General features: G+C 44.0%; 1 protein-coding gene across 6 annotated transcripts in view; it reads right to left on the bottom strand.

The window, feature by feature from the left end:
• Positions 1-598: 598 nt before the first annotated feature.
• The window catches only part of LOC106954123 (histone deacetylase 4-like), a 68,899-nt gene continuing 45,858 nt past the window's right edge, over positions 599-23,639 (bottom strand). For 5 of the 6 annotated variants that reach the window (XM_015043394.1, XM_015043395.1, XM_015043396.1 and 2 more), the window contains 21 exons: positions 23,070-23,188; positions 16,579-16,707; positions 16,361-16,470; positions 14,386-14,517; positions 14,087-14,273; positions 11,870-12,090; positions 9,505-9,720; positions 8,523-8,718; positions 8,274-8,407; positions 8,094-8,196; positions 7,965-8,011; positions 7,765-7,872; positions 6,951-7,006; positions 6,680-6,767; positions 6,473-6,592; positions 6,038-6,135; positions 5,703-5,821; positions 5,060-5,193; positions 4,259-4,343; positions 3,765-3,909; positions 599-3,403 (listed from right to left, as the gene is read on the bottom strand). In XM_015043394.1, the coding sequence (XP_014898880.1) occupies positions 3,361-3,403; positions 3,765-3,909; positions 4,259-4,343; positions 5,060-5,193; positions 5,703-5,821; positions 6,038-6,135; positions 6,473-6,592; positions 6,680-6,767; positions 6,951-7,006; positions 7,765-7,872; positions 7,965-8,011; positions 8,094-8,196; positions 8,274-8,407; positions 8,523-8,718; positions 9,505-9,720; positions 11,870-12,090; positions 14,087-14,273; positions 14,386-14,517; positions 16,361-16,470; positions 16,579-16,707; positions 23,070-23,188 (2,590 nt within the window). In that variant the 3' untranslated portion in view covers positions 599-3,360. The remainder of the gene's footprint in view (positions 3,404-3,764; positions 3,910-4,258; positions 4,344-5,059; positions 5,194-5,702; positions 5,822-6,037; positions 6,136-6,472; positions 6,593-6,679; positions 6,768-6,950; positions 7,007-7,764; positions 7,873-7,964; positions 8,012-8,093; positions 8,197-8,273; positions 8,408-8,522; positions 8,719-9,504; positions 9,721-11,869; positions 12,091-14,086; positions 14,274-14,385; positions 14,518-16,360; positions 16,471-16,578; positions 16,708-23,069; positions 23,189-23,639) is intronic. The other variant, XM_015043398.1, reaches the window with a different exon arrangement.

Below are 23,639 nucleotides of genomic sequence, written 5' to 3'. Positions count from 1 at the left end.
AAAAAAAAAAAAAAAAAAAAAAAAACATAATGACAGTTAAAAAAAAAAAAAAAAAAAAAAAAAAAAAAATACTTTAGAGAAGCCAAATTAAACAGATAACAAGTGGAATGTATAGTTAGGCTGGAAAAACATCAAATCAATTTAGAATCTTACAGGTTTATAAAATGATATTGGCTTAAACATGATGGGCGTCTTTAAATTACAGCTGAAACTGCATTTGTTTGAACTGTAGAAAAACCCATTTCCCCCTCACCGTTTGACATTAAATCAGCCTAAACTTTTTTTGTTTTAGGTTAGCATTTTAAAATAAAAAGCTGTTAGAAATAATCAAATATTTTGTTTAATTTTCTCAAAATTGAGACGCTTGCACATGAGTCGGTTTCAAGCTTTGGATGTAATTGGAGGGAACATTTCAAAAATCCTCGAGCGACCTCAACAGGTCGACTAAATATCAGGACATTTTTGTTCATTTCAAAATTCAAGCGAATAAAAATCAGTGTTGTTATTCTGGCATTCAGCAAATACAAGTAATTTAAAACAGAACAATTAGTCTGATTTCATGCCCAATGGTGAGGAAAAAAAAACCGGCAACGTTTCCTTTTTTTTCAATCCAGTGTACGTAAACGTCCGGTTAAAGCTGCGGCAAGTCGGTTTCTTCTTCTTCGCCGTTTTGAGCCGTGGGGAGCTACGTGAAAACGGCCTCGAAACGTCTGGTGAACATCATCCCGTGCGCGGGAGGAGGATGAACTGATGAGGCAACGAAGTGATGAAACGCGTCAAAGTCGACTGCGGTGCCGTGCTGCGATTCGGCCGGAGGGCCGCTTGAAAAACAGTGCAGTCGATGACGAGTTCAATACGCTGTTTGTACACCGTACTAGGTTTTTTTTTTTGCTCACAATATCATAGCTGTCATAAGGTAAGAGTACATTTATAAAGTTTCCATATACAAATCTCCTATAAACAGTACATGTTATAAATACATAGTTGATGAAAATGCTGAAAAAGGCTTCGAGAGCCGTAGGAAGAAAGAAAGAAAGGAAGAAAGGAAGTGTTTTTCCTCGTTTTCCATAAATACAAGAAAGAATAAACGACAACAGCACTGAAAGTACATGAACGCAGCCCTATATCTATCCAGAAAAAAACCCAAAATGGATGAAAACAAAACACAACGAAACCTATGCATGAAAAAAAACAAGATGTTAGAAAAATAATCTTGCACGATAAAAAAAGAAAACAAAAGTGGACTCGCTGAACTGAACACGTTTCTGATATCATAAAATCGACAACATCGATGCGGAAACTCAAACACGTAGATACAAAACCGACAATACTTGGATTACGGTCAAAATATATTCAGTTAAATATACACGACTGGTGTGAAGCTCACATTAAGGTAGTTGCCAACCTTTCGATCAGCACGCGTAAAGAAGAAACGCTCACCTGATCCGAGGCGGATTAAATCAGTAAACGTTGGACCGGGTATTTTGAGCTTTGCCGCCCCCCTCTATGGTACCATGTTGGCCAGCCAGAGCTCCGAAAGGCACCGCTTTACATGATGCAATACTTTAAGCACAGACAAAAGACCACAGGAACCAATAAGAGTGCTTTGATTGGTCAAATAACTTCAAGAAAAGCTTATTTCAAACTTGTTTTGGGGGGAATTTTTTATATTAACTTTTTTTTTTTTTTTTTTTTTTTGCCGTGTGGGCAGATGCCTAGGGCGGCTACAGAAGGGGGGGGGGGTGGAGCACCAAATGTAAAAAAACAAAACAAAAACAAAGTAAGAACTGAAAAAGATTTCTATTGCTTTTGTTCGTTGTTTTGTGGTTACAAATATCGAAATTATCTTTATTAATTGTAAAAATGCAACCAAATTTATGATGACGTTCACTTAATTGCGAACTGATACAATTTGCTTGTGTGATTTAAGACTAATTAAAAAACAACAAAAAAAAAAAACTAAACTCCAGACATTGTTTTTGTCCCCTAACTGGCATCATAATGCATACCATAGAGGGTTAAAGGGCCAATATGTGAAACGTTGCATGTCGACTCGCCCTTTCCAGTTAAGAGAACGGTAAAAATGCAAACTCATGCTTTGGCTTTTTTTTTTTTCTTCTTTTTTTCCTTTTTTCTTGCTCGCCTTTCTCTTTTGGGCAACATTCGTTAAAATCTGCTTAAAATGCATGCTCTGCAAATTGTTCTGCAAAAAGCGCTGACTCTTAAAGGGAGGCTACATCAAAGGCTAAACTGTTGTGAGAGTTCGCGATCCGATTCCTTTTCTCGGTGTTTGCACCGTTGTCTAAAGAAGCTGGCAACTACCTTTTTACAAAACAGTTTCTTTCTCTCTCTCCCTCTCTTTTAAACTTTTTTACAGAAAAATAGATCCATCAAAAAAGTAAAGTAACTCTTCAAGAGAGGCCGTCGGAGACATAAATGCCATCTCCATCACTTTCTAAGTAAACATGCTGAAAGATTGTTAGCTTTTTTTTTTTTCGTCGTTCCCCGCCTCATTCCCCCGTCTCCTTCCTCGCACCAATTCCTCGGTGGGAGAAACGGTTAAACTTAAGGCAATCTTTTTCCTGAACAATCCTGAAAACAGGCGGACCCCAACCCCCATCCCTCCAAGGCACTCCTCTCACTCGTCAACCTTCGACGGCAGGCTGCTCCAGCGAGGCGACTGTCTCAGCCGTCGAAATCTTTTGCGAAAGCCTTCCTCGGACGACGGCGAATCCACAGTGAGTGCGGCACGTTAAAAAAAAAAAAAAGTCCTCCCAGATGCCGCAGCGTTCCCCTTGTTTAGTGGGGAACGAAGTTAAGAGAAGAGAAACAAACACCCCCACAAACCCCACAACCCTCCCACCCCACACCCCTCCCGAGCTGCTCCAGGACAGTCGGGATCGTCTGCTGTCCCTGCTTTCTCGACTGAATGCGGTCAGAGAGGGCAGCTGCGCAAAGCACCGAGTGTGACGGCACACCTTTCCTTTCTGCGATAAGATCCGACCTCGACCCCCCTGCCGGGTGATCGCACAGTCGGCCGCTGTGGGCCGATGCCAAGGTGCGAAGACTGACAGAAAAAACAATGAGTGTCTCTAAACGAGTGCTGCTAAGCAACGCCGTTAAGTTTTGTTATTTTATTTTTTTCCTCCCATTTCAGTTCAGTCCTCTGTCTTCTGATTGGCTCCCTACGCTGAGGCTGAGCCCGCCCCCCTCCCCCTCCCTCATTTTAGACCGAGGGATTGCCAGTCAAGGTGACTGACGTGGTGAGTGGGGTCGGGGGCGACTAAATGAAGGGGTCAGCCGAGGCTCTTCTCCGGAGAGGTCAATGGCAACACTGCAACGCCCTGACGCCTGCCTCAGTTACAGCGGAGCCTCCTCCTCCATGGGCTCCTCCTCCGCCCTGCTGGGAGAAAAAAAAGTCAGAAAATATGCCTATATGCAGATGATCTCACACTCTTCATCAAATTCATACACTGACCAAGATACAGAATTTAAATGTGTTTTAAGTCAGAAAATACGCTTCTATGCAGATGATCTCACGCTTTTCATCAAATTCAAACATTGGCCAAGATGTAGAATTTAAACAAGAGTGGAAAGGACAGTAACTTCAGAAGGCACTGTATGTTTAATGTTTAGATGATAAGACACAAATTCTACAAAACTCCAACTAAAAACTATAAACATATCATTTTGTGATTTTCAAAGCTTGTATTAAAAAAACAATTAGAGGAATTTGTCTGCTTAGCTCTCTCAGGAAGCTGCACCTTTGATCCATGGTGTTGGTGTTGGCGACGGACAGAGACGCCATGGCGCTGACGGCCTCGGCCTCCTCCGAGTCGCCTCGCTTGGCCTCCAGCAGAGAGAGCCCCAGCCGCGATGAGTAGCGATGCACCGAGCGCCAGTACTTACCTGAGACGGAAGGGGAGGACAGGACAAAATAAGAAATCGCGGGGAACGTGTCCCCGCGCTTGTTCATTCTGGTGAAAGTCAATGTATAAAGAATGACCAAAGAATAATGCCGTTCTAGCAAATATACAATCGTAACACAGTTAAAAATATGAAAATCTTTCCCACTCTATAACCTGAACCTTTAAAAGTCCTACAAACCACTTCCATGTCTGTGCTTTCTAATTCTCCACTCAGAGTGAGACCTCTGTCCATCAGCAGCAGAGAACCATGTGTGTAATCCTCCGTGTTTTGCAGCTAAAGAACATCTGTGTGTTTCTGCATGCGTGCATGTTTACGTGACCAAACTCACTGTGAGTCTCTATGACTTTCTCCAGAGAACGCACGGCATTGGGGTTGGGCCTCTGCTCCAGGATGGCCTTTGGAAGCGGATCCAGCTGCACGTGACAAAAACACACAGAGCACGGAGACATGAGGATGGAAACATGAGGATGGAGCGGGTTTCCACCAGGGGTCTGTCTGGACAGGAAGAGCACAAGGGAAAACAGGGCTTCGTCCATTCCCAGCAAACTCCCACTGTTCTGTTTACTCCTGAAATGCTGCTCCAGAAATAAATCGACACTGCATGTTCAGTAACATACGACTATTAGCTTTCTAGCTAGGAAGATTTTTAAAAGAAAATCTGTTAACGCATTCAGAGTAGCCATTAAAAACAAAGTGTTCAAATTTTTCCATACCAGATTTTTTTTTCTCACTTTCTTTTCTAAAAATGAAATTACAAATGACAAAAAAGTGTTTCTTGAGATGGAGTGTTAGTGCCAATCTGTGTTTAGTTAGTTAGTTACTAGAACATCTTAAAATTATAAGAAAGTTGCTTTGAAATGAAAAAAGCTTGTTCTTTTTTTTTTTTTATAGTTTGACCCTTATGTTTCATCACAGAGTCGACCTGAATTCAAAGTCCAAATAAATAGAAGCAGTAAAATAAGATGGCGTCTCTGAAGAGCATTGGAGGAAAAAAATAAATAAAAAAGATCCAGATTTTCCAGAAATAAACTCTTCAAAAACCAAGAATGAAATTAATCTAAAAAAACGGATCTAATGTCCAGCTGCAGTTCAGAATCAAAACTTGATGCTAAATTTTGGAACTTCTCACCTCCTGTCCGAGCAGGGCAGCAACGCAGGCCTCAGAGGCGTCACAGATGGCGGTGAGGTCGTGACCTCCCTCCAACGCCAGGACCACCCGGCCTCCAGCGAGGGTCATCAGCTGCCTGGTCAGATACCCAAAACCTGAGCGGACAGAACCCATCAATCAAATATGCGCATATTGAGGGTTTCTGCAGGGTTCACTAACTTAAATTAAGACTTTTTAAGACCGCAATGAATGGAATTTAAGGCCTGTGTCTCCATAGAAATGTAGAAACGTTGTCCAGCCAACTGGCAATAAAATTATGCTTACCATGATGGACAAAAAAAACCCCCAGCTAGCTGTGTATGTTAGCAGTGAGTTAGCGTTAGCTTCAGCTGTGTCGAGTCAGAAAAGAAACTATATAGAAATAGTCCTGTCAAGACAAAATTTAAGGCCAACTTACCTTTTTAAAATATATTTCAGACATTTTCAAGCCTTGTACTTACCAACAGTATTTTAAGACTCTTTAAGAGTTTGCAGACACCCTGATATTTGTCAGTCACATACCAAAACGAAAAAAATTGGATGCGGTTGCGTGTTATCCTGCTGGTGGATACAGCTGCTGTTTGAGATAAAAAAAAAAAATGTACTCAGACAATCTTTTGCTCACATTTGGAGGTCAGGGTGTAGCCGCCCAGCGGTGGGGGGTGTCCCTCCACGGCGTCAAAGCCGGAGGAGACGAGCACGATGTCCGGAGCGAACTCGTCGGCTATCGGCATCACCACAGACCTGGGGAGAAGGGCGAGGTTGCGGGGGGAGTTATCATTATCAAGCTGCACAGCTCACTCTTCAAGGTCAATAATCGAAACAGGAAGCAGTGACGAGGTATTGATTGAGTAAGTTTCAGTTTGAGAAAATTTTGCTTCAAACATCCTGAAACACAGTTTAGTGATTACAGAAAGAACCGAAAGCATTAAAATTGAGTCAAATCTTCCCAAACATTACCTGAAGGCAGCCAGGTATTCTGCGTCTCCCATGGGGGGGTCCAGGCCCCCAGTGAAGGCCACATTGACATTAAAGCCCACCCCTGGACCGCTCCCCACCTGAACAGAGGAACCAAACAGAAAACGGTAACAACCTCCATTATTTTAATTAATAATAAATGTATTTTTTCTTAAGTGTTAAAATAATAAATTAATCTTAAGTAATAAAATGGATAAGTTTTGGGGAAAAAACTGCACTGATTAATTAAGAAATGGTTCAGAATAAAACTTTTAAGAAAAGATTTAGTGGGATAATGATTCAAAACATTTGCCTAAATGTTCTGCAATTATCTAAAATATCAAACTGAGAAAACGGGAGAAGGTTCCAGTGATAAAAGTTAAAATTGTTCATAGCTTAGAAAGATTTTCAGTCACCAGAAGAAATTGGAAAACTCACCTCATCGGGCGCTCCACTTCCTGGAAAAAAGTTGCCGTCATCGTAGCGATGGATAGAGACGTAGAGGACATTAGGGTCGTCGTAGAAAGCCTGCTGGGTGCCGTTGCCATGGTGAACATCCTTAAGTTCAAGAGATAAAGTGAACTCGTTCAGTGCCAAACCAGGACCGGGCTAAAACTAAAAGATGCGGTTGCTAAGGAAACGGACCCAGTCCACGATGAGGATCTTGCTGACGCTGAGTCTCTGCTGCAGCAGTTTGGCTGCGATGGCCACCGAGTTGAAGTAGCAGAAGCCCCTGAAACGGCAGCAGAGATGGGAACCGTCACAAATCCACACGCATTTCAGTGCTCCATTCTCATGTTCACATGGCAACGCTTCGCCTTTTGCGCTTTACGTGCAAATAAACGGTTAGTTTATTAGTTAGTTTAACGGTTAACGGTCCCTGCTGCTGTTTGTGTGGTGACGGCTGTGGCCTTACATGGGGGTGCTTTCCTCGGCGTGGTGTCCAGGAGGGCGGACCACCGCAAAACCGTTCTGGGAAGAAAAACAAAGGTTTGTTAACGGCAGCAGAACTCATCGACACAAATAGATAAAAACCTGCTGCAGAGGAATTCACATCCCACATCCAGTCAAGCTCCAGCCACAACATTCTGGATATTTTATAGGCTTTCATGTGCCAGATTAAAGTTTTTTATGATATATATATATATATATATATATATATATATATATATATATACTAAAATGACACTTTTTGAGGAACGTGGAGAATGCTCAGTGTGTTGGAAGAAGTAATTGAATCCCTGTAGTAAAACATGGTGGTGGCAGCTTCATGCTGATGCCTTTTGTTTTATTGTTGGTGGAAAGTAACAACCTACGTCATCCATCAAATTTTTTCCCAAAACCCCCCCCCCCCCTTTTTTTTTTTTTTTTTTTTTGGAATTCCACTTTGTTTCTTTCCTATCGTATTTATTATCACCCCACTCCCAAAAAACCAGGTAATTATGGCATGAATGAAAAAATCTAATTCAACAAATCAATAACAAGAGGTAAACATTTCTTGTTATTCTGAATCACAAATGAAACAAAAGAACATTGGTGCTAAACATTATTTGCAAAACTTTCCTCACTTCAACTGATTTATTTAAAAGTTCAAAAGTTAACGTTTTATTTCACTGTCAAGATTATTCCATGATCCGGGAACCTTTAATTGAAATGCATCTTTCCATCTTTGCCGTTCTGGCTCTAAATGTACTGAAAATCAAGCTGTGGACCTGGTAAGAACCGTTTACCTTTAGCTCTCCAGTTGCCACCTTGAAGACCAGCTCCACGACGGAGCCGACGGCGAGCCGCGCCGCGCTGGACGAGTGGACCTCGTTCCAGATGGTGTCGCTGTCCACCTGAAACGCCAGCAAGCATGTCAGACACGCCTGTGTGGGGGAGGGGGTAACTTACGGGAGACGAATTCGGGAAACGCTCGGTTGTGACTGACCCCCACTCCTCCGCACGGCAGCCGAACGAACATGGGTGTTATGGAACCTGTTGATCGGGAAGGAAATGTCGGATTAGCTGGAAACGGCAGCGGATTCCTCCTGGTTTTAATGAACAGAGTGAAGCTTACAGTCGAGTTTCTGCCGGAGTGGGTTGGTCCCGTACAGCAGGACGTGGGCTTCGGAGTGGACCGTCTGCAGCTCCTCCAGAGTGGCCTTTCTCCCACGGATACACTAAGCAAAACACACGCTGTCAGATGGAACGGCGATCGCGGTCTGGCCGCCAAGCGGAGTCGGCTTTCCGGTCTCACCTCGCACTGAGCTCGGAGTCCGGTCTCCTGCAGCCGGGACCAGATGCTCTGGATGCGCCCGGCGTGCTCCGGATGGCTGTTGGTGTTTCCGCACATGCACTGGTGCTTCTGCATCAGGGAGTCGTACACAAGGCCTGAGGAGAAGCAAAACTCTGCAGTCTGAATGCCGAGCGCTTTCAAAGGCTTTCCGAGTCGACTTGAAATTCAAGCGTTTTCCAGGATTTCAAGGATTCGATCAGGTCTGCTGACCTGTGGTGAAGCGAGGCTTGGCGGGAGGATCCTGCGAGGGGACGCTGATGGGGAAGGACGACGCCGAGGCCGGAGACGACTGCGCCCTGGACAGGGGTCTGTGTCCGGGGAAGGACATGGTCATGCCGGCGGCCTCCATGGACGCCTGGTAGTTCCTCAGCTGGTGAATCCGCTGCTGCTCCAACAGCAGAGCCTGCTGCTCGCGTGGCGACGAGGAAGACAAAACAGATGTTAAGTTTTAATGGACTTGTGCATGCGATTCATTTAAACAAGTTTAACTTGTTAATGTTAATAACACCAACTATTTCAACCTAAATGCCACTCCCCCATGGACTGCTACCTAGTTCACAGCAGAGTTACGCTGTCTTGTACTGCGGTCGGCAATGCAGAGTTGCAAATTTGAGAGAAAAGACGAGTAAGGTGTCAGGCTGGGTTGCTTAGCGGCAAATTTCACTTTAAAAATACACCAAATTCGAATCCCGTCCTCAGTTCCCTTCCTGCATGTCTTTCCTCCTTTCTCTCTGCCCACTTCCTGCTACATTAGTGCCAAATAAAGTCATCTAGAACCAAAAACGTCTTAAAAAAATACCTCAATGGACGCTTGGATAAAATGAGGTCATGACGTTATTGCAATGATAAATTATCATTCCTTTGAAGCACATTATACTTAACATTTCTAAATTATGTTTGAAACACATTAACTTTTTTTAAACAGTCCCGAATATGAAAACCTACAAAATAGAGATGCTTAGTTTGAGACAATAAAAAATTTTCTTAAACATTTTATATTTCAAGCTTACAAAGTTAACCGTAGTGATGAGAAGTGTGATGAATCTGATACATTTTTTTTAAATAATTTGACTGTACTACTGTAATTACAACAAACCGCCAACAGATGGCGGCCGAAACAAATGATTTATCTCTGATGTTTTGTCAGGTGGAGGATCCAAAGCGATATTCTGGATGTAAATTCATGCTGTACCTGTCTGAAGAGCAGCTCCTGCTCGCGCTCGCGGTGCTGCTGCAGCACCTCCTCCTGCAGCTCCTGCAGCTCCTGTGGGTCCGGCGGCTCCTGCTTGATGGTGACCCCGGGCGGCAGGGCCCCGGCGTCCTGGTGCTCCCTCAGCTCCTCCTCCGTCTCCTCCGGGTGGCTCTGGTGCTGCCGACCCACGGGCGACTCGCCAGGCTTCCCCATCATCTGCGGAAAACGCAAGACAACAACAGAAAAAATAAAAAAAATCAGTTTCATAATCCAACAAATCCCATCCAGCGCGAATCGAATTGATGAATCATTTCCTTTCTCTGAAGCATTCTGCGTTTAACGAGCTTAATTTGGATTACGCAGTCAGCTCCTCTCCAGCCTCTCTGTTTCTAATTGGATGTGAGTGGCCTGTGCTGACGGGACACCGCGGTGACATGTCTCGCTGATCAGAGGCATGCCACACTCGGAGTCCCGCCGCTCGTCATCAACTCATCCCGCGCCCCGCTTCACCCCGCCCGCTGATTCACTTTCCACCGACACGGACCAGTCAAAGCCCCCAACGGCTCTTGCCCCGCCAGGCCTTGCAGAGGAAGACAAAATGGGAAGTTTCAAACGTGGCCTGCAGGTGTGTGTGTGCGTGTGTGTGTTGTTCCCAGAGCTACAAAGCCCTCGGGTTCCGTGGTTTTATGCCAAGAGGACAGCTTTGACGTCAGAGCATTCATTCGTCCTCTGGGCTTCTGTCTGAGTCTCTTTTGCGTTCAAACAGACATGGACGTGTCCCTGCCGAGAACCCTGTGCTCCACTTACTCAGAACCGGTTCAAACCCAGGTCCGGTCCCCCGTTCGCAGCGGCCGCTGCCAACTGGAGGCGTTTTCTTCAGTTTCCTATCTTTTAAATCTTTGTAAATCTATTGTTTTTTTTTTAACCATAGTATTAGTATAGAATTCCTCAACTATGTTTCAACTCTCCTTGACGATGAGCTTTTTTTTCTTTTGCAAATAAAAGTCAGAAAAGTGCAAATAATTACCCGCTGATGCCGTTTATGAAGGGACGTCTAGAGCAGGGCTGTTGAACCCGCTTCCATTTTGGGTCAAATCAAGATCACAAATGTTCTTAAAGGGCTGGTTGTCCCTTTAAGAAACTTTATGACTTGTTGATATGTGAACATTTTCGCTCGGGCGCTATAGGTATTCCCAGTTTTCTCTCTCCGTAAGGATCCGCTTCCCTCTGTTTCTACGTGGGTAATGCAAGCCTGCTGTTCTCCACAGACCCCGTTATGAACTGTGATCACAGATCAGAAGAAATATTGCTCCAGACGGAAGCGCTGCTCTGTGATGTTCGACGAGGAATGGCTTCAAGTCTGGGCGCGCGACCAAAGAGGAGTTGTGGAAGGATGATTTTTATTTATTTTTTTTTTATTTAAGTTTCTTCTAAATCTACTGAGCAATGAAGGTATGTTTGGCAACCAAAGTTGATACTTGATATCCTGGCTTTGTTCGCTTCTTATAGGTGAAAACAACAATAAAAACAGGAAAAAAATAAAAAAGAATAAAAATGCATCTGGTTTCAACTGAATAGAGATCTTAAAATAACTACATTGATGCATATTTCATATGGACTAAATGAAGGCAAATCCACATTTTCGGTAACCACAGAGAAATGTTGAGGTACAAATAATTCCTCGGTGTGCCGGCGGCTTTTCCAGAGGTGTTTGTGTGGAAAGCCGCCGCTGGAGAGCTGGGAAACATCTGCGAGGGAGGGAGACGGAGCGGGGGAGGCGGAGGAGAGGAAATCCCTCGTTTCATCCGCCCACCTCTCTTCGTCTCCTCCGGCGAATCCTCGGCTCCGATAGGTAAGAGCCGACAGGAGCGACCGACTGCTCACTTCCTCCCTGCCCATATGAGGCGCGGGCTTCCGCTCCGTTGCCATGGCAGCGAACGGTTAGGTCGCACCGACCACAGTCACAGAAACGTGAATACGAGCGTTTGCAGATATAAACTCACACACACGCACACACACACAATCGGGTTGTGCTATACGTGTCGGCCCATACCTGCTTCCACCTACTCACAAACAGAAATACTACGGAGAGGGAGAAGAGGAGGACGCCTCATTGGCTGAGCTGCCGGCTGCCGCCTACGCAAAACTACAACACTCCTCCGGCCCTCCGGAGCTGATAATTATCTGTTTATTTCGCTGCAGTGTCACGTCCAGTGGGCCGCCACCAGAGCCGCTTCCACCCCGTTCACTGAATATTTCAAACTTCGCTCTGAGGTCTTTTTTTTTGTTTGTTTGTTTTTAATACATTCAACATCGACAGCTGACGACAGCGGAGGGGTGGATGCAGGAGGGGAGGAGCAGGTACCTTGTTGAGGTGGAGCTGCTGCTGCTGGAACTGCTGCTTGTGCTTCTCCAGGAACTGCTGGTGCTGCTGCTGCACCACCAGCTGCTGCAGGGCCAGGGCCTGAGCGTGGGCCTGGGCGGCGCTCCCCTGGGGCAGCGGCGCCGACTGGGTCCGCCCCAGGGGCCGGTGCTGCCGCTGCAGCTTGGCCATGGAGGCCGACGACATGGACATGCCGCTGACGCCTGGGGACGGACACACACAGACACACACGGTGGGGCTTAGGGATTAGATGAACGGCACAATCTGATCTGAACTTCCCGGTGAGAAATGTTGAACTGGTAACGCTGAAAGACGGAAAACGGATCAGATCTGTTCAGGAAAACAGTCTGAATGACAAAATCTGGGATTATGTCAGGATTCTTGAAGGGAAAAGTTAAATGTTTATACAGACTCGACTTCTGTTCATAGTTTTTAGTTTTTCTAGATTACATTACATTTTACTGTAAGAGATGTGGAAAAGGGTTTCCGGCTTTCCTGAGAGATAAATATTCAAATCAACCTGAACTCATCGTTCTATGGAGAAACACAACAGTGGCAGCGTCATGCTGTGGGGATCAGAATTGACACATACAACCAGAGACTGATTAATCATTTCATTTCGAGGTATCAGAGTAAACATGTCTGAGCCCCCCCCGTACTCTTTGGTTCTCCTTGCACTGATTCCACCAATACAGACGCTCTGCCGCCGCCGCCAAACCGGAGATGTGCGAGCAGATGCACGCGTGAACCCGAACCAGCAGAACCATCTGTGCCGCCATACTGCAGCGGCTCCTCCGGCGTGATCATCCGAGCCCAATGCCATCTCAAGGCGTGGCACGGCGGTGGGGGGGAAAGCTCTAAACCTTAATGGGGGCCGCTAAATGATGCAAGGAGTTTGACTACTGTGCAGATTTGTCCACCGCTGCATCGCCAGGATGCAGAAACCCCACCGATGCGCAGCTGCCGGAGAGACGGGAGGAAAACAAGAAACAACGACGGTTTTCTGTCCTCCGATCTGTAATTTCTCACATCTGGGATCTTCAAAGTTTTTTCTTTTTCTTTTTTTTTGTTGTTTTGTTGTTAAAGAGCAGAAAACAGTCCTGCGTGCGTCTGCATGTGCGTCACAGCTCTTTCAACACTAATGCCTATCTGAAAATAGAAGCCATGTTTTTTTGTCTGTGAATGAGCTGATGGGAAAGGGCACACAATGCTCCCATGTCACTCTCATAGCATACGCTGACATATGAAAGGAGCTCATTAGTTTGAGCAAATGAATGGACGTCTGTCAGCGAGAGGGGGTTACATCCCCTCTCGCTGTGAAAATAAAAAGTGAGAACGCCTCACTTTTTCTTTTCTTTTTTGTTTTTTTTAATGGCTCACTGCTTTCCTTCATGTTTTATTCAGTTAACGGCAATTTTTCCAGACTTTAAATGGAGAAATCCTCTCGAAATTAAAACATATCTGAATGCACACGTTTACCAACAAGCCATGAAAACTAGATGATGCTCTTCGTTTCCTGAAGAAATCAAATTGTGACTTTGAACATCAAAAATACAGAATGTCATTCAGATAGAAACACATATAAAAACAAACCTAAAATTTAGATTTAAACCAGGGTTCCTACATATTTCCAGACTTCCTGGTCTTTTCCATTCATCCTAAAATCCATCACAAGAAAGTTCATTATGGATCTGTGACAAATATTATTAGGGTGATTTGAAGGATGAGAGGCTGGAAGGATGCAAGGAAGGAAGAAGACGGATGGAACAAGACAAGGATGGACAGGGAAGAAAATTGGGAGGGAAAAACAGAGGGATGAGGGCAGAAGGAAGAAAGAACAGAGGTAAGAAAAGACTGAGTTACACAAAGCAAGGAAGTACAGAAGGAATGAAGGAATAAAGGAAAAAGTAGGAAAGGAGGACACAAGGAATAAAGGGAGGACAAAAAACAAAGGTAGTGCAATGGAAAGATAGATGGATACAATTAAAGAAGAAAGGTAGAAAGGAACGTAAGGAATGAACCAACCAACTTTAAGACAACAGGAGACAGAATAAAGTCTGGAAATACAAATATTTTTCCAAAATCCAGACCTGGAAAGAAGTAAAATCAGACTCCAGGAAGCCTGCTTTAATGCGTTTCCCAAGTCTGGAAGACCTGGGAAACGTTCCACGTTTTCAAGGCTTTTCGACTCGGCCTCACCTGTCACCAGCGGGCTCTGAGCGGGACTCTGGTCCATCAGAACCATGTGCTGCAGCAGGGGGCTGTGAGCGCCATGGCCACCGGACCCGCCGTCTGCGAGGTAGGGGCTCAAATGGCCACCGGAAAGGAAGGGGGGGCTCAGGGAGAGGGCTGGTTGCAGGCCTGCATCCTGCTGAGCGGAAGTCACCTGGAGGAGAGGGCGAGAAAAAAAAAACAATGAAAAAAACAACAGATGCTAAACTGCAAAATAAACACATTCATGGATGCAGAGTCAGACGTCCAGCTGATTTCCTCCTTACGTTGGAGGCAGCGGTGGCTGTGGCAGTGGCGGGCAGCCCCAAGGTGATGTTGGGGAGGGACGGCGAGGTGTAGAGGGACAGCTGGTTGATGGAGCCCTGATCGCCGCCGCACAGCCGCTGGGCCAGAGACGCCTGGAAGACACATTTACACAATCTGCATCACGGATACGGAGAAACATCCAGCGCACGACGGAAAACAGACACCACGATTCTGAATTACAATAAGTTCATTTTGTCGATTAGCTGAAGCTTCCTTGGTGGCAGCCGTCTTCTTTGACAAGCGAGTTTTACACCTTCTGTTTATTCGCACTTTGAATTCAGGTCAACTCTACGACAGAATGTTGGAGCCAGGCTGAAAAAATGTTTCTACTCCAAAAATAAAGTCATAGGACAATAGAGTAAAGGTTAAAAGTTCATTATGTGACTTTAAAAAAATACATAGATTTACCGTTGCAGGAAAACTGTTTATCTGCTATCAGCAATGGCCATGATAACAAACCTGAGAATTTATAAGCAAGAGAGGGAGGAGCATGAAGATAAAAAGGAGTGATTGACAGCACTAAGACCCACCTCTTGCCTCTAATTGGTTGTTTCTAGTTAGCACTGAGAGAAGGCAGACGAGCTTGATTTGTTGGAGATTATTTGTCTCAAATCAGAGAGACAACTCATCTCAAATTGAGACAAATCATATTTTCAGCAAACATGTTAAAATATATTTACTATTAAAGTTACATACTGCAGCGTTAACTCTTAACTTTAAGATGCTCTTTTGGTAAAATTGCGTTCTTATTCTGCTAATATAAAACAAAAGCCACTTTTTGACAATATTTTCAGTCATTTCTAATTTCTTTCTTTTTATAGAAGAAGAATAAATAAAAATCCGTTAAAATCAGATCCGGTATTGGGGAAAAGAAATTGTGGTTTTTATTTGTAAGCCGTGTCGCCCAGGCCTGGCAGATGTCCGCACATGGAGAAACGGCATTTGCTCCCTCCTGGCGTTCTAACGTTGTCACAGCCACCGGCCTCCTCCACACTGCCTGAGTGGCCCTAATGGCTTCCACAAATAGCATCCTGCCAGCTCCTCGACGCTGTCTCCCCCCGTCTGGAGCCCCGTCACCTCGCTCACAGCCTTTGTATATGCAACAGCCTGAAATGTTTGGTGAGCTAGAAACCAGAGACACAAATCTAATCCTACAGTTACAACTTTTTTGTTGTTGTTGTTTTATACGTGTTGAAGAAGATTTTAGGTTATAATATTTCTTAAGAAAGAAACTCTTTGGCTCAATCTTCTTCGATCCCAGGTTCTCCCGGCGGACCGCGTGTAGCCACACAAAAAAAACGAGTGCAGACGTCACAGAATTACAGAGTTTAATCCAATAGAAAACAACGCATCAAATTACAACAGAAACTGCAGAACAACAGAGACATGCATTCATTTACCTGAGACAAATGGAAAAGGAGAAGGAAGAAAGAAAAGCAAAGACATGCAAAGACGTCTTTGGAGAATTGCGAGAGCAAATCTGATTTGTTACTCCTGTGTAGAAAGTTTTATAATAAAGGCGTATTCTTGTCTTTAATTTATTCAAATAAGGTGTACCTTTGCCAAGCAGAAGCTCTCTGACCCTTTTAAAACTCCTAGCAAGTCACGATCTAAGACCATTTGTCTCCATTGTTGAAACCAAGTGGAAGCAGAGACTCTCCTGAACTCCTGCTGTTTTATGGCTTTTCACGGATCAGTGTGAAAAGCTGGAACTTCTCCTGATTGTTTTCCTACACAGATCAAAAGTTCAAAAGATCTAGCAAACCATCTGCTGTAACTACAGGTAACATAAAGGTCAATAGGCCAGAATAAGTTACTAATTTCAAAACTATAATTAGGCTATTTCAATCAAGACATGTTAAGTTTTAAAACTAGCATATTTTAAATTCATTTTCTTAACATACGCTAGAAATAAAGACGACGGGTGTGATGTACCTCCATGTTGTTGGAGACGGACACAGTGATGCCGTTCTCGTTGGGGATGTTGTTGGAGCTGTTGTTCGGGGAGCTGGGGCCGGAGCCGGGGGCACTGCTGCACGCCGAGTCTGAGACAGGAGGAGAAGAAGAAGAATCAGCAGGAGTCTGGGGAAAAAAAAAAGGTTTGAAACAGCGGGATCCTCGCCGCCGCCTCCTCCTCCTCCTCCGCCTCTCACCCGCCATGTCGAGGGAACGCTTCTTGGCCGTAGTGATGGGGCTGTCTCTGCGGCGGAGCAGCGGGCTGCTGCGGCGCTCGCTCACTTTCTGCTTCAGCCGGGAGCGCAGCTTCAGGTTGGGCTCCGAGGCTACAGGGACAAGGAGGGACCGACATCTGTCACATAGTGTTTTTAACACAAAATAATCTGCTGGTTTCACATACCGGAATATATTAAAAATCTGCAATTGATAATTTTTTTTTTATCAGATTATGATCACTTTAAGAGGGAAAAAACTAAAGTGCACCATGAAAAGCAGAAAATGAATGTTCTTAATTTTTTCGCTCTCAGTATCAAACAATGTCAGTGTGGAATGTGCTCTGTCTTGTAATTTCCACACTCGAGGTTAGATTAAAATAATCCCAGAACTCGGTGAAGGCCGGATAACTGCATTTGTCTCAACCGCAGCTGAAAACAAGGACAGAGAACCGGGCGAAAACAAACCGAATCCAAAACTTTTCATGCCTCAACAGAGCTCTGAACAAAGTGCCGAGCTTGAAGAAAAAAGTCACATTTTCACGCAACAATCTCACAATCTTCCAGCTTGGGCTCCACACACGTTTCTGTTATGGAGCAGCTTCCACAAAGCTGCCCTGTTATTAAAACCTCTTTGCAAGACAAACTGTTACACACCGCTGTTCATTTAGCCTACAATTCATCCCTCCCAATTAGATGCTTCTGAACAAGCCAAACTCATATTTTCCCAAAGATGAGCTAAAAAGCAATTAGCTCCAATTTGGGAGCCGTGTCTGACTTGCCTACATGGCATTTCAGTCTTTTGTCTGGCCTGTCACAGACTTGTGAATAGAGACAGGGAGAAGGGAACGGCATGTCACCTTGGCCAGGCCTCTGGCCACTAATGCTCTGTTTACTTTATCCAGACGTTCATCAGCCTGGAATCTTTTCACTATTCATTATCTAATTTTTGGATATCAAGCCCAAAACCCAGAGGATGGCACGACCGGATCCATCTGCCACTGAGACCTCGCAGGAGCAGGAAAGCTCCAGGAAGCTTGCTGTTCCGTGTAGAGGAGGGAGATCTCCTTTCAAGCAAACACTTGTAGATTTTGGTCCCGTTTCCAGTGTCAGGTAAAAATAAGCGTGATGAAAGGAGAGAGGTGTGAAATACAAAGTGCGAAGGGAGAGAAGGATGGAAAACTCCTTCCAGTTGGAGTCGAACCAATTAATGTAGACAGAAGTCTGCTTCGGAAGCCAATTTACTACGACTCTCGTAAAGGGTTGCAGATCACATCAATCAGACTTTTGAACACTTCGAGAAGCAACATCTAAATTTCATCCGGAAAGACCCAATGAATGGAACTTCATGCTGCCAGGCAACAGCGTAACCAACCACGACGCCTTGCGGTTCACACCGATCTTTGAAATCAAGTGCAGTTCAGGGAATATTTCTTTGTTTGTGACGTATCATACACTCTTCAATTCGAAAAAGACAGCAGACATACCATGATGGTGTTGATTGTCTGGGGATGTCTGCAGAAGGTTAGCTACTCGTCCAACCTCTCCAACCAGAAGGATTAGCAAGGAAGAAATAAACTTTCTAAGAGCGCGTTGCCACCAGGCCTGATTAGTCCACTTTAATCCAACCGTTTGGCTAGAAGGTTTGGTTTGTTTGGAGAGATGTGAATCTGCGATTCAGACCAAAAAAGCAAACTCTGGTCTGCCTAAACACCTAGGTCTTGGTTTGAATTCATTTGCGAATGCCAAGGAGCCCAAAGGCCGCTTCAAAAGCAGGAAGTGAACTATAGCGTAGAGCATTCTGGGTAAATAAAATCAAAACAAACGGCTTGTTTTCTTTAGCTAAAAACAAAAGATGCTAAAATCCCACACTATTCTATTTTTATTTACACTTTCGTGAAGAAGGAAGTGTCGCTCATGTCTTCTTCAGAGGTTTTCGTGCTTTTTCCTTCAGTGGTTCTTGGTGCGACGCCGCCACAGGAGAGGAAGTGAACAGGTGTTTCAAAGAGATTTGTTTGTTTGATCCGGTGCAATGAAAATGTCACAGATGTTGAAATTTTGGTCTCCAATTGAAACACCCCAAGGCTCACTTTTGGGAAGTAGAAGTCAACAAGTCTTCCCAATTTAGTTGCTAGTTGCAGTTTTTTCTGTCATATTATTACAAATGTAAACATGTGGAATTTACATTTGTGTTAAAGCTTTGCTGGTTTGAACATTCAAAGATAGGCTAAAGGCTTTCAGGGGAAGTATGTGCAACTATATCCAAACCCTAGCTTACACTTTAACAGACGTAATTTCTCCCTGAATTTGATCCCGAGGCGGTGTCCATTAGCATGCGAAAGGAAAAACAAAGCCCCGGGACTGACAGGAATAATAATTAGCACCCGGCGAAACAGAAGCGTTCGGTTTCTGTTTTCCGGCGGAGCGAAAACACATTTGAGAAAGAGAATGATCTGGTGTGACAGGAGCCCGAATGATCACAGCAAAGATGTACTCAAAGCCAAGTGGAATTGATCCAGAGAATGTCAATACTCGTGAAAAGAGCTTTTCTCCGTTACCCGAGACGACAGGAGAGACAACGACACAATGGGATGTTTATGGAAATGCAACTGCTGCCAAACAATGTGCTGCTTTTCAGAGAAAATAGCAATGTCAGTTTAATTAAAGCTTATAGTTAAAGAGCCCTTGGTTAGTTTAAGCTATCTGATTCAGACTCATAGACCATTTTCTCCCCTCATTTCATCCTGATACTCGCCATTTTTGCACTACTTGCAATTGCAGCTTATAACTTTATTTTCTTTGCTTTAGATAGAAAGTATGGCAAGAACAGCACATTTGGATGAAGCTACTGTACTTTACATTATTTGAAATGTACAGTACATTTCGGTGTAGTTAAATTTTGCAAGTACTTGAAACACCTCCTAAAAAAAGGCTTAAAACTGACTAATTTAATCATTCAAACACCAAATATACCTTAAAATGCATTAATACAGACGGTGGAAACCTTCTTAGCTAACAGCTTTATCTCCACCACTCTTAAGGGAACAAACACCGGCCTATCCAGTAGCATTGCGTCTAGCTTCCGAAGATGCATTTTCTTTTGAATTTTTGACATGTGCGCTATGAAAAAAAAAAAAAAAAAATCAGCTAAAAAAACAAATTAGCGAACATTGAACCGCAAATAGGTCCACTATATGTTCACGATGATCCTCATTAGAAATGTGTAGCTACATCATATCACTCCACAGACGGCCTATTGTTGTCATCCCTGTCAAAATGGGCCGTAAAGCGGAGTCAGAAAGCTCCACATCGCGCTCAATCGGGCCGCAGCTTGTTGCTTTGCATTTCTGCGTTGTACAGCTCCAGTCTCCTTATGTGCCATTGTGTCCATGCGGAGCAGTACGCTTAGCTGTGCCTCTATCAAAGGGCGCTGTGAGTCTGAGGGCCTCACGCTTTTCCACACCGGCTACGTCTCTCTGAGGCATCTCTGTGTGTGAGTGCGCGGACCACACAGGGCATTATTCATGTGATGCTCTCTCTCGTTCCTCACTGTGCGATATGTAGGGGAGGTTAATGGGTTTGGGCCCTCTATCTGGACGACGGAGGTTTTTAAGGAGCCCCCGCACTTGTCACGCAAACACACCATCCGCCAAAGTAACTTTAAAAGTCACGACATTGGCCATAAGGCATCCACGGCCTCTCCTGTTGTTGCCGGCGCAGACGCGTTCTAGCAACGCGCCGCTGGTACGACGTTCCTTTTCTGTTTTTATTTTCGGCCACCGCTGGAAATCCTGGCTTCCAGGCTTTGACTTTTACAACCTGGCGCTGATATAAAAGGGCCTCTAAACGATCCCGAGCTGGGATTACCATAAGTAAACTCCACAAAGCACGTCATTGCTGTGGGCAAACATCAGGGTGGCACAGGTTCTCCTCGCTCCTGGCAGCCGAGCACAATCTCTGGCATTATAAAAGCGGAGCGGCGACGCTCCCGGGACCGTCTTTTTGCTTCTTTTCTCCCCCCGTGAAGCAGGTTTATTTTATGAGATCATTGTGCCACATGATTTCTTTTAAATCCAGCTTGCCAGCTCTTGTTTTCGGTGCTATAATCTTCCATTTCAAAGCCGCTGGAAGGAGATCTCCATCCTACCTGCCCCAGAAAATTCTCAGTGTCCTTCACCCTACTTTCCCTCCTTTTTTTTTTATTTATTTTTTTTAACTCTCACATTATTCCCCCCCCACACCCTCCCCGTCTTCTTGCTCTCCCAGGTTGGAATGTGGCTGTGTGGGCCAGTGTCAACTGCGGTCTGTCCGCCATCGCAGCCAGCGGCTCGAAGCCTCGGAGTAAACAGGGCCCAGGCTGCAGCCGCCTGCCGCTGCGCTAAGTGAATAATTGCACTGTAAGATGACCGCCGCTTCGCAGCTACACCGCCGCGGCGCGCTGTTCACACGTCGCGCACCCGCACACAAAGCTACGCTTATAAACACAGGGAGGGAGGGTGGTGAACAAAAACAGACGGAAAACAGCTGGTTTTACTCTGCAAAAAAGATGTAAGGCCGTGAGCCGCAAGCAAATCTTTTTTTTTTTTTTTTTTTCCAGCGGGGCATTAAGGAGTATTTTAGCTGCTTTACAGAGATCTGACAAGATCTGGGCAGGATCGAAAAGAAAACACGCGGCTCAGTGCGACACTGCTGCTGCACCGTGAGAGGGAAAAGCACAGTAGTGGTTTTATTCTTAACGTTTTATGTACAAGAAAAGATGAATTACTGTGCTTTTTCACCTGTTTTTTCTCACAACATCCCACTTCCACCTGCTTCTGGTTCTTTAGTGAGTTACAGTAGCTAATAGAAGATCAGGTCAAAGACGCCACAGCTTAGCTAATGTAGTGTGTGCAGGTGGTGCAGAAATGTGCAGCTAGTTTTAAGGAAGGTTTCTGCATTTAAAAGACAACTTCAGCTGTGGTGAGGAAATTCATTGGAAGTTTTTGTTGAGTTTGAAAAAACAACAGTATTTGATTTCAGATGCAGCAATCACACTCTTACCGACTGGAACCGACTTTTGTTTATTGCCGAGATTTTAATCGGGCTATTCCATCTTTTCATTGAAAGGCAACGACACGTACAAAACTCATTTCAATGAACATATTCAAACGTAAAGCATTCACTTTCACACAAGAAAAAAACAAAGTACATCACAACTCTTTTATGAGTTCTTTACAGAGAAAGAAAAGGTGGGAATTTTGAGTTTTGGTGCATTTAATGAACCTAAAACATCAGCTGTTTTTAGTCTGTTTTTTGAGTCAAGTAAAAACTTGAAAATTTGATTATTGGTGGATTAAAGATTCACAACATATCAATATCTACATTGATATCAGTCGATGTTTGTCACTTTTTGTAAGATATTAGTATTGGTCCGATAAGGAAAAGCAGCTTGATAATAATGATGTCTATTTCCAACTTATTGTTTGGGTAAGTGTATTAATGGATATGTTTACAGTAAATGTCTGCTTTTGACCAAAAAAGCCAATAACATCAATATATCGGTCAATATTGATATCAGCCTAAATTTTCATATCGGTAAATCAATAACTGTAATCTTTGATGTTTCTATACTTGGTTATCTTAAAAAGAAAGTATAATGATGCGGCAATCAGCCACTAATCAAAATAACATGATTTTCAATTGATTGGCTCAACCATTAGCAGGTCAAAAATGGAAAGAAGTAGAAATGCATGAAGAGTAAACACCTACATTTTTTTTTAATTGAAACAAATTAACTAAGATTATCTTATAAAGCTAATGTTGAAAAGAAAAAACAGAATTGACCAAAATCTGAAATAGCACGAATGATCAGAAATCGGTATCGGCTTCAAAAAGCCCGATCGGTGTATGCTTACTGAAGATTGGTTCAAAGAAAAAATAAAAGTAAGAAGCTCTAAAGACAGTTTGGTTTTATTCTCAGATATCTGTCATTAGTAAAAAGTTGAAAGTATTTCATAAAGCAAAGACCTCAAGTCATAACCATTAAACTGTAAGAGATCAGTGTCCCACAAAACGTCTCATGTCCAGTAAGCTTGTTTTGCTAAAATATTAGAACTATTATCCATTTATGCATCAAGCTAAAGACTGACAAACATTTTCCAAAAACTCAAAGAATTCTGGAAGGACATCTTTAAAATAAATCAGGTAACAAAATCATGATTCTCTTCCCACTTAACTCTCTCTCTCTGTTGTGCTCCACTACCACCTACACTAACTCTTTAACACTCTCATGTGGGGGATGCTTGGAGACCCTGACAGCCTAATGTGGATGTGATTAATGGAGCAGACCTCTGATGCTGTCTAAAATATGCCAGACATGAGTCTGCACTGCAGCTAGCAGCCGCAGCTCTTCTGTGTGAGCATGCATGCAGCAGATACGCCGGTCTTCACCGGTGAAACTAGGGAGTTTGGCAAAAAAAAAACAAAAAAAAACGCACCAGTCTTTCGCAGCGGGAAGTCGTCCCGAGGGTTGTAGACGCCCAGCACCGGGTGATTGTAGGTGGACACTGTGGTTTGTGGAGGCGAGCTCTGGTCCAGAGAGCTATGCTGGGTTTTTCTGCAATAAAAAAACAAAAAAAACAAACAACAATAAAACCAGAAATCATCAACGGTGTGTGTGTCGAAAAGAAACCATCTCGTTCTCGTGGACTTAAACGATTAAGGCGTCATGCAAATTGCTTGGCAAGGACGCGGACATGTGTCGCCATCTGCTCGCTTCCTACAGTACAAAGTGTCGTTTGTAGGGAAAAACTTAAGCCGCGTTTGGATCTGGCCCAAATGCATGTTCCTGACAAGAGGGTAACGCAGTTGTCTCTTCCAGAACTCAGTGGGAGGCTTGAGTCCAGAGTGAAGGAGTTCATATTTAAGTTAGGAGCAGAGTCAGAAATACACAGACGGTGTATTACGTAACGGTATTACGTAACATTGCTTATTCTCTCTACTGTATTTGTAATTTATGGATTTAGTCGTGTCATTTTACAAAAAAAAACACTATATAGTTGTAGAGG

The sequence above is a fragment of the Poecilia latipinna genome, unplaced genomic scaffold (genome assembly GCF_001443285.1).
Source record: "Poecilia latipinna isolate Pla-1442-1.1 unplaced genomic scaffold, P_latipinna-1.0 Scaffold629, whole genome shotgun sequence".
NCBI lineage: Eukaryota > Metazoa > Chordata > Actinopteri > Cyprinodontiformes > Poeciliidae > Poecilia > Poecilia latipinna.
Note: the sequence above shows the minus strand (reverse complement) of the source record. Positions and strands in the feature narration are given on the sequence as shown.